The following is an 11,128-nucleotide window of genomic DNA, read 5'->3' on the forward strand; positions in this document are numbered from 1 at the left end:
AATAAGTGTGGAATAAATATTATTAAATTATGCACGGACATGAAAATATGTATAATTCGTTGATTTTTTGAGGTTATTTTACGTGTATGTATTAAAAAGGCGGTTACAATTATATTGTGTGTCAAAAATTTGATTGATGAGTAAAACTTAGTTGCTTATTTTTGTGGCTGATTCTTCTTTTCGCTTTCAATCTTTTTCTCCAGGTATTCAATTCGAGTATTCGCTTTTGACCCCTTAGTCTGATTCAAATAAGTACATGTGCACGTGTGTGTGTATATATGTGTGTGTATGTATGTATAAATGTGTACTAATCATGCAAAATTAAAAAAATTTAACATATAATGATTTAGATAAATAAAATTAATAACCTTTATAAACCTCTTTTAAAGTGCTACTTTGGTTTCACTTATTTTTTGGTACCACCCCTTTTAGTTTCACTTTTTATGATTTATGTTATAATTCTAATTGGATTATTTTTATCCTTTTTTTATTCTTATATGACTTATAATTCTATATATATTATTTTTACCCGTTTTTCTTTATTAATAATTTTTAAAGTGGTACTTTGGTTTCACTTATTTTTTAGTTCTACCATTTTGGTTTCACCTTTTATGATTTATTTTATAACTCTAAGTGTATTTTTTTTATTTTTTTATTCCTTTATGACTTATAATTCTATATATATTATTTTTACCCGTTTTTCTTTATTAATAAACTTTTTAAGTGGTAATTTGGTTTCACTTATTTTTTGGTACCACCAATTTTGGTTTCACTTTTTGTAATTCATGTTATAACTCTAACCTTTATTAATAAGCGAAACATGTTTTTAAGTGGTACTTTGGTTTCACTTATTTTTTGGTACCACGTTTCACTTTTTATAATTCATGTTATAACTGTAGTTGTATTATTTGTATCCTTTTTTATTCCTATATGACTTTTAATTCTATATATATTATTTTACTCGTTTTTCTTTATTAATAAACTTTTTAAGTGGTACTTTGATTTTACTTATTTTTTGGTTCTACCATTTTGATTTCACCTTTTATGATTCATGTTATAACTCTAAGTGTATTATTTTTATTTTTTGTATTCCTTTATAACTTATAATTTTATATATATATTATTTTTACTCGTTTTTCTTTAGGAATTAACTTTTTAAGTGATACTTTGGTTTCACTTTTTATGATTCACGTTATAACTCTAAGTGCATTATTTTTATCTTTTTTAATTCTTATATAATTTATATTTCTATATGTATTATGTTTACTCGTTTTTCTTTATTAATAAATGAAACCAACTTTTAAGTGGTATTTTGGTTTCACTTATATTTAGTTCTGCCACATTTTGGTTTCACATTTTATGATTCATGTTATAACTCTAAGTATATTATTTTTATCCTTTTTAATTCCTATACGACTTATAATTCTATATTTCTATATGTATTATTTTTACTCATTTTTTAAATTTTATAAGTCATGTTTTTTTTATAGGTTTGAATCCTATTTTTAATTATATTTTAAAATAAATAAGTTCATAAATTGAGCCAACTAAATAAGTTCCGAAAAATATAAACCACGACCAAGTAAATAGGCCATGTGTTTAAATTGGAATTTTTTAATTAAGAATTTTTTAATTTATCGGTGAAATTCCATTTTAATAAAATGATATTAATATTATAAAAACTGTATTTTGGTTTCACCACTAGAAAATAATAAAATTGTTCAAACCGTAATATGATTAAAATTCTATTTTCATGGAACTCCAAATTATTTCTTGACAGGGTACTTGGTTTTATCTTACTACGATTACGTCGTAATTTGGTTTCACCCCTATATTTCTCTTTCATGTAGAATTTTATGTTATTTTTTAACAAAATATAGATTGGAATAATATTATCATTACGATATTTTTATTTTTCATAGATTTTTTTATTTATTTTTTAATTAAAATAATAAAATGGAATCATTTATACATTGTTATTATTAATTAATAAGGAAGTCGTCTTTTAACAGATACTTTGGTTTCACCTCTTTTCGATTTTACGAGCTTTTGGTTTCACCCCCTTTTTAAATATTACTATAACTCTAAATATACCTTCTTCTTTTTTACTATATGACTTATATTTCTATATGTAATATTTTACCATATTTTTATTCTTATATACAACATATTTAAATTATTTTTATATAAACAGAATCATATATACATTATAATTTCCAGATTCATACCTACAGAATTATAATTTATCACCAAATGCATTTTTTTTTTGTCGTCGGTAACCCTCAGCACCTAAAGGTGCGCACTGTGTAAACCCTACGGGTTCACGCAATAGCCTGCAAACCATGTGAACCAAGGTAAACCGTATTTAAGCGACATGCTCTAGCTCACGAGGCATAATCATAAATTCTCCTCCTGATTCGAACTTTTGACAAAGAGAATAGTTATCCACTCTTTAACCAAATGCAAATTTGTACATACATAATGAATATTTTATTAGAAAAAATTATGCAATCACAAACTATATAAAAACACAAATTCAACTAACAATAAGAAATTTAATATGCAATTACTTAGTAATGTTGAATTCATTTTTTGTTAAATTATTCGTCAATCGTGTTACTTGCTTGACTAAAGTTTCGATGTATAATATTAGTTATATCTTTTGAACAACAGATACATAATAATGTTTTGTTTTTTGTTGTAACAAGATTTGAGTTAATGAAAATTACATATAATTTAAAAAGAAAAATTGCAATAATCATACAATTTTATTTATTATATATTTAATTATAATTTAGAATAAATTTCTATAATCATTATTTAATGTTAATATTTTGATCTCGGCCCGTGTTTTGCACCGGTTATCAACTAGTTTATATTAATGTAAATGTAAAGTACATAATGATAATGATGAAACATATCAATGATGCGTCAATTAATATATATTAATTGTGAGCAATAAGTATTATATAGATATTAATAGTCAACTAACAATATTAATTATGGAAATAAATGTAAAATAAATATTATATAAATATTAAATGAGGACATAATTGTCATATGAATTAATTTGCTCAAACTCCTTAGTTTCTTATATATAATAAATTTTGTGAGCATGTTTTACATGCCACAAAGAAGCTTGAAAAACTGATAACTAAAAAGAAAGATACGAAAGGATTGTAAGATAGTGTTGGTCCTGCTTTAGAGTTGGGTGCAAAAACAGCAGTATCCACTATCCAAGTTACTTGCACTCAAGAGGTATATGTGAAATTTTTACTTTTCATTGCATAATGGAGTCCATCTTTAATGGTTATTAAAAGCTGGAATTACTTTGCTAAAAAGTTATGGGCTTAGTGACGGAATATTTCAGTTTTTGATGACCTGAGTTCTGAGTATGAGCATGATCAGTCTTCTCCTTCTTCTTCTTACTTCAAGCTTGAAAGCATGGATGACATGTTTTCAGTGAATAAAATGTAACTCCTTTTAGTTACAACTTTCAATTTAGTACATTTTGTAATGAAAGTGTAGGATGAATTGAACACAAAACATATTGATCACATAATAATCCAAACAAACACATATTCATTATAAGCATGGTCCAACCCATGATGTGCATAATACATTTATATAAGCATGTGATACTTGTTAATCAACATTTTTTGGGACAAGACAGAGATGATTCTTCTTGTGCACTGTTATGCCAGGCAGAGTGTCCATGTCCAAATCTTTGCTACTTTTACCCGGAGGCAGTTCCCAGTTAAATGAGTAGAGAAGATTAGCAAGCATTTGCTCTGCTGTAGCTGCTCCCACTGATAACCCTGGACACATTCTCCGGCCTGCTCCAAATGGTATCAGCTCAAAATCATGTCCTTTAAAATCGATACTACTATTAACAAATCTTTCGGGTAAAAACTTGTCAGGATTTTCCCAACATTCAGGATCCCTTCCAATAGCATACGAGTTTACAAACACACATGTTTTAGCTTCAATCTCATAGCCACTTATCACACATTTTTCGGTAGTTTCTCGAAGCAGAATGGGAGCAGGTGGGTACAGTCTCATTGTCTCCTTCACTACTGCTTTAAGATAAACAAGTTTTTGGACGTCGTCGTCGTTTACAAATCCTTTCTTTTGTACTATATCTCTAACCTCCCGCTGCACTTTCTTCATTGATTCGGGGTTCTGGATTAACAAAGTCATGGCCCAGACTACAGATGCTGCACTTGTATCTGCTGCTGCAACTATAACATTCTGTAGGAAAAACCAGATTTATTAGCACAAAATTGCCAAGGCAGAGGTACTTCTTCTTATATTTTCAATACTAAACAAATTAACAATTACTCTTGATAGCAGATATTTATTATCAACGTACTAATACATATATGCATAAAAAAATTGATTACCATTATGTTTGCTTTGACGTGATCTAGTGTGAAATCAGAAGAATCTCTTTTCATCTCAAGTAACATTCCGAGGATGCTGGAGTCTTTTGTCGATGAATCACTGGATGCTAGATGTTCATCAATGAGTTTTTGATAGAAAGCGTCTAGTTCATTACAACCCTTCTCCAACCGAGCCCATGCACCAGTAAGTCTATCAACAAATCGACCAATTAGAGGAAAATAATCTTGAAAAAAGAAACTTAGAGTATGAGCCTGACTCTCAGAAAGTAGCCAATGAAATTTACTACTAATATCATCATCATTTTCTGCACCAAAAGTGATTCTGTAAATAATTGTGCCTGTCAAAGTCATAAGAGTTTTGCTCAAGTTTTCAATACTGGAATCAGCAGCAGCTCCATCGTGTATTGTTTTGATCATTCGTGCAATTTCTTCTTCACGAATAGGTTGAAATGACCGCAAACTTTTTGTACTTAACAGATGAAGAGTAGCAAATTTTCTCATGTTCCTCCAGTACTCATTATATGGTGCAAAAATCAAGCCTAAATTGTTGTAAGAAAGCTTCTGGATGGCAACTCTACTTGGCCTACTCGAAAAACAAAGATCATGGTATTTGAACACTTCTTTCGCCACGCCTGCAGACGAGATGACTAGGATCTGAGCAGAGCCTAACTGCAAGGATGTGAGAGGACCATACTTCTTGGAAAGGTGGTGCAAGTAGATGTGAGTGTTTTCGCTGTCGAACTGGTGCATGTTTCCAATCAATGGCAGGCCACGGGGACCTGGTATAGGCTGATTTGACTTGCTGGAAATGTAATTTTTAAGAATGAACAGCAAAAATAGGGGAAGAGTGATTGCAATAAGGAGAAATATTACTTCCATCTTATTGTTGGGTTTAAGCTTGTCTTTGTGTTTGAGTTTGTGTCTGTGTTTATTGCATGCATCTTATATTTATAATGGATTCCACAGCCAACTAGTTCAATGTCAACTGCATCAAAACAATTACGAAAAACACAGGCGGCTCTGCAAGTAAGACGGCAAACATAATTAGGAATTAATCAAACCATATAATATAATAAGATGTTAAAAATAATTGAACAATTCGAATTTTTTTTTGGGACAGCAGCCTAACTAGGATTAAAGAAGAAGCCGACAAATATCGGGAAGTAATGTGAATGTATTATATATTTAGAATTCATAGTTCGTATACTTATTTTTTTATTATTCCTTAATTAAACAATAATATTGACATTATTATCTAATTTAAACATCAAAATAAAGAACGCAAAATAATATTTTAACAATATGAAAACGAGGTAATTCTTACTTTTCTTAGCAGAAAATGTAATGATTGAATACAAAAGTCGACATATTGAATATAATATTTTACAATTGACAATATGAATATATTTTCCAATATACTTTATTTTTATGATAAATATATTAATAATTAGGTCAATTATCCACGGTTATAGAAATCGGAAATTTGACTAAATTGGTTGAACTACCGATTTGTGATTTATCAAAAATCGAGAATTTATCGAAATATAAAATTGGAATAAAATCAGACATTTTTTTATTTTTTTAAAAATATATAAGCAAAATAATTATACTTGAGATGTGTAAATTTGTCATGTTGTCATTTTGTACATCCATACCAAGTTATAACATTGTTTTGTGTGCATAATTAATTAAAATAATAAGAGTCTTATTCATCTTTACGCCTCTCCACTGCTAAAAAACGTCAATAGACATTAGTTAAAAATCGATGTCTATGAAAAGGAAAAACCAATGTCTTCGTGGGTGATGTTAAAGGCCCCCCAATTAACATTAGTTTTTAACTGATGTGAAAGTGTTATTCCCTAACAATACAACAAGAATTACAAAAGGGCGGTTGGATGTAATTCTAGCTTCTTCTTGAGATTTTAAAAATGTTCTAACTTAATATATATAACAATGTTTAATCTGCAGTAATGCGGAATGAAAGAATGATGGAAATCAGAACACTAAGTAATAAAACACAAGTTTTAAAATTTTCTGGTAAATTTTAAAGTATCCGCCAGATATATATATATATATATATATATATATATATATATATATATATATATATAAGATAGAGAACTCTGTGATGCTTTGAATAGCACATAGTTGCTTACAAGTGAACTTACAAACTTACTGAGAAATTCTTAAGAGATATAGCTTTATCTATCTCTCTGAAAATTATGCTTACTTAGTTAGTTGTTCTACTTGCTACAATTGGTTTATATATCACCAAGTTTACATGACAGTAAGACAAGATAATAAAATAAAACTATATCTAGTCTAACTTCATGCTATTTCATTACTCTATTCCAGCATCTTTGAATATTTTCTTAGTTGCATGAAAATGGTAATGCTTCTTTGTCCTCTGAAACTAGTAATTAGGCTGCCACATTCCTTTTGCATACAATCAACTGATGTGACTGTCAAGTCACTATCAACTACTCTTTGAATTTGAACATCCGTTGGAACTTCATTGAATCATCCGTTGAAGCTATGTATGATAATCTATTGATACTCTGGCTGATCATCCGTTGAAGCTTTATGGATCATCCGTTGAAGCTTTATCTGAGCATCCGTTGAAGCTTGACTGAACATCCGTTGAAGCTTTGTGAAACATCCGTTGAGACTATTTTCTTTATAGTTAACTCTACTTCACTTATACAAGATTACAAGGCATCATCTATTTATAATTGACCAATCTATCTTGCATATTAATCTAGTAGTCAACATGACTTGAACATTTCTCACAAATCTAGTTCACTAAGCTTATACAAGTATGCAGAAATGTGCTACTAAACATATATTACATAAGCTACTCTTTCAACGGATAGTGAAAGTGATCATCCGTTAAAAGCTACAAAATCACTAAGTTAAATCTACTAAGGTGTTTTGTTTAACTTATCATCAAATTCACAACATATTTCTAACAATCTCCCCCAATTTATGACTACTGGAATCGTAACCATAAATTAAGAGAAACTTGATGATAACAAAACACCCTAAATGTACAGATTGAAATATAGTAGATAAAACTGATAAAAGCTACAAATTTATTGAAAATTGAACAAAGCAAAGTGTACAAGAGTTCTCACAATCATTATCAAGGTGCTCCTCTAGTCTGAGCAGATGATTTCTATTTCCTTGATTGTTTGGATTTCTTCCCAAGCTTCCTGTTATTTTCTTCTATTTGATTTTGGAGTTGTCTATGAAATTCAAGTTCTTCACCATCTGATAGATCCAACTTTTCTTGCATTTCCAATACAGTCTCATTGCTAGAGATATTCAATTGGTCATCCAATCTGAAGAATCTTCTAACACCCTTGTCATCCATGAATTTCATCAGCCAATAAGGCCTCAAATGCACCCTTTTTCCTGTGAAGGAAATTGATAGAGTTTTTGTGAGTGCATCTTTGGCTCTATTGCTCCTTAGATCTTCTATCCTCTTTAGGACTAATCTCCTTGCAGTCACATTAAACCCAAAGTTTTTCTTCAAGGATGAGTAGACCTTTATCAGTACAGATTGGCTTTCTTGAAGAATCATGTGAAGAGGCCATGTGATTTATCTCCCTCTCTTGTACTTAAACACCAGTCTTTCAGGAAGATGTCTGTGAGCATCATTCCCTCTTACTTCTTCCAATTCATCCAAGTAGAGTTTATATCTAAAAACTCTTTGATGTCGCAGATATATAAAAGATCTCCCTTTGTTGACTGTAGGTTGAGATTTGGTAAGAGTCTTGGTTCTGAGAGTCACAGGCTTGACCTTCTTGATTGCTCTAGACTTAGTTCTCTTTGGCTTGTTGAAGATAGGTAAATTGAGTTCATGAATTGGCAAACTTTCCCATTCTATTGGCTCATCCTTGAAAATTATAGGCTCACCATGAAAGTTCTTTAATGGTTCCACCTTAGATTCCTCATGTACCACTGAGGGCTTGGATGTTTGAGTTGAAGTTGTAGATTGTTTAGGAATGTAGTCTTCCAATTCCTCATCACTCAAGTCCAATTTTCTCTTGATTCTTTGCTTGTATCTTGGTATCTTTGTCTGTTGGGGTTCATTGAGCATTTTATGATCTTGAGATTCAGTAATCACAGGTGGTTTCTCAGAAATCTCAGTTGTAGATATCACAACTTGAAGTTTGGCCAAGATACAGCTTGCCTCTCCTTTTATTTGAGCTTCTTAGCATCTAGAGCAGCCTACTTCTTTTCTTGCTTAATTTTTTCCTTTCATTCCTTCTTGGCTTCTACAAACTGAGGGTGTCCAGCCACCACACAGATTTCTTTACCATTCCTGTAGATCTTGGAAATTCTTCTGTTTAGCACTGAATTAGTTGGATCTTTGAAGAATGCAATTGACCTTGCCAACATCTTCTTTTCATCTGGCCTAGGTGTCTCAAACATAAGATCCATAGGATTTTTGTCTGATAACTTTGAATAGTTCTTTTTAGGCTTCAAAATCAGATTGGCTTTTGGAGATTTGATGCATGAAGTTTGGCATTTTTCCAAGCTACCTAGACTCATTTCATTCACTGAGATTTGCTTGACTTGTGAGTAGTGATTAAAAGTCTTGTCTAGTTTCTCAATTGGCCCAAATTTCTTTTGAAGTATCTTGAGATTTGAGTTTGAATTCAGTTTTAGCAGCTTCTATTTGGATCAGATCAATGTTGTCCAATACTGGTGGCTTTGGCAAAGTAATCTCTAGAACTATTACTTGACTGATTTGAACATTTATCACATTCTCCCCCTCACTGGTTGGCTCTCCTTGACTAACTGGGATTGTTGAATCTTTCTTCCCCTTTTTGTTATCATCAAGTAAAATGGAGGTAGAAGTTTGTGCAACCACCAGCTTTTGAAGCAACTGAGTTTGATGTGCTTGATGTAGATGAATAGCTGTGAGAGAAGCTTCAACTGCTTTCAGTTTGGTGTCCCGGGAATCCACTTTAGTTGCAAGATTAGAATTCCTCCTCAACTGTCTATTGATGTCAAGCATCGTAGTATTTGGAAATATAGCATCCAATTTTTCAAAGACACTCTTCTTGACTTGGTCAATCTCTGTTTTGATTGAAATGACATCTTGATTATTTTGAAGAGCTTGTATTTGATGTAGTTGTAGAGAGTTGAGGTGTGTCTATAGAAGCTTTTCGGTGCTAGCATTAGTGGTGGCTTGAAGAGCAGTATTTGTATGTTGAATGATGTAAAAAAGAGTTGTCTTGAAATGATGTTCATCACACTCTTTAGAAAACACCCAAGGTGGAATGTTTGATCTAGAGCTAGGGTCTGCTTCTCCCTCTATATCCATGAACTCTTCTTCATCACCATCTTCATCTCCAAAGAACTCGTCAGACTCACCAGTTCCATATTCAACATCATCACCAGCTGTGAGAGGCATGGCTGAGATGACATCCTTTGCCCTTTGCATTGAAGCAGTTTTATGCACCAAGTTAAGCATATTTTCTGCATTCTCATTGCCCTGTCCAGCTAGTGTTTGATAAGCTGAAATAGGATGAGTAAATGTCTCAGCATCCAAGGAGATAGAATCGATGACAGCTTGATATTCTTGCTGAAATAGTCTCTCCTTTTCTACATCACTGACATTCATTGACTCACTAGCAATGATGTCTATCCTTATTTCTCCTGCACCTGCATTTATCTAATTTTCTCTTTGTTCTTGCATCAAAGGCTCCTCTTGGCTCACCACCCTCACATCATCACCTTCACCTACTAAAATGGGACTCCTCTCACTCTCTTTTGCCAGGCTGGAAGAAATAGCAAGCATTTGTTCACTCTTTTCTTCTCCTTTTTCCTGGGAGCAACCCAGCCTCTCACTCAATTCACTCCCTTCCCTCAATCCTAAGAGTGATTGTACTACTACTAGGTCATCTGCACTTGTGAAAATTGTTGAGATTTGAAGTGGTGCAGTGACTGTCAACAGATGTGGAACATCCGTCGAAGCAGTATTTATAAGTGTCAACGGATGACTGCTGTTAAGTACATCCGTCGAAGGACAATCACTTGTCAACGGATGAACAATATCCGTCGAGATAGAAGAAATGAAAGAGTTTGGAGTGGAGAATACTATTGCATTTTTGGTGATTGATTTGAGATTTTGCACAGATGTTTCAGTAGACTCAGAAAGAAATGGCAAGTGAGCCAACAAATCATCTAAAAGATAATGCTCACTTGCTTGGATTTTTGGCTTCTCCAAGAGAGTTAAATATGGAGAATTTGGAAGTGATGTATGAATCATATCTACATTCAGTGAGTGTGTGGGTGAATTTGGGGTATTAGGTGCTTCTATTATTAAAGAATTTGGATGTGACTCCACATTTGTTGGAGCCACATCAAGCTGACTTTGTGATGGTACATGTACTGAGTCTTTGACTGCAGTAGGCACTGTGTGTGCACCCTGTGTATCCCCAGTTGGTTTATATTTCTTCTTTCTGGCATAAGTTTGGGGTGAGCTAGTGTCCCTTACCCTTTTGGCCTGTGCTCTTGGTTGAGAGCTTTGTTCAATAGTTACATCCTTTTGGGAGGATGCAACTAGCAATGAGCTTATATCATTTTTAAGCACTGCAATTTATTGGGAAACTGCAGTGTGGCTAGGTTGGGAAACACTCACTTCTCCAACCTTATTCTTAGGGCTTCTTTGATGTTCACCCTGTCTCTCACCTAACTCACTCACCTTCACA

The 11,128-nt window shown here is 32.3% G+C and overlaps 1 protein-coding gene across 1 annotated transcript; it reads right to left on the reverse strand.

The window, feature by feature from the left end:
- Positions 1 to 3,425: 3,425 nt before the first annotated feature.
- On the reverse strand, positions 3,426 to 5,336 carry LOC141670972 (6,7,8-trihydroxycoumarin synthase-like). Its single transcript, XM_074477033.1, has 2 exons — positions 4,404 to 5,336; positions 3,426 to 4,251 (listed from the first exon to the last, which is right to left on the reverse strand). Exons 1-2 carry the CDS (start codon positions 5,280 to 5,282, stop codon positions 3,646 to 3,648), a joined length of 1,485 nt encoding a protein of 494 aa, XP_074333134.1. The 5' UTR covers positions 5,283 to 5,336; the 3' UTR covers positions 3,426 to 3,645.
- Positions 5,337 to 11,128: the final 5,792 nt, after the last annotated feature.

The sequence above is a fragment of the Apium graveolens genome, chromosome 7, assembly GCF_009905375.1.
Source record: "Apium graveolens cultivar Ventura chromosome 7, ASM990537v1, whole genome shotgun sequence".
Lineage (NCBI taxonomy): Eukaryota > Viridiplantae > Streptophyta > Magnoliopsida > Apiales > Apiaceae > Apium > Apium graveolens.

Coding starts and splice junctions, on each gene's coding strand:
- LOC141670972 (XM_074477033.1), bottom strand. CDS start 5,282: ATGGAAGTAATATTTCTCCTTATTGCAATCACTCTTCCCCTATTTTTG. Junction 4,252..4,403: donor ACGTCAAAGCAAACATAATG/GTAATCAATTTT, acceptor TTTTTCCTACAG/AATGTTATAGTTGCAGCAGC.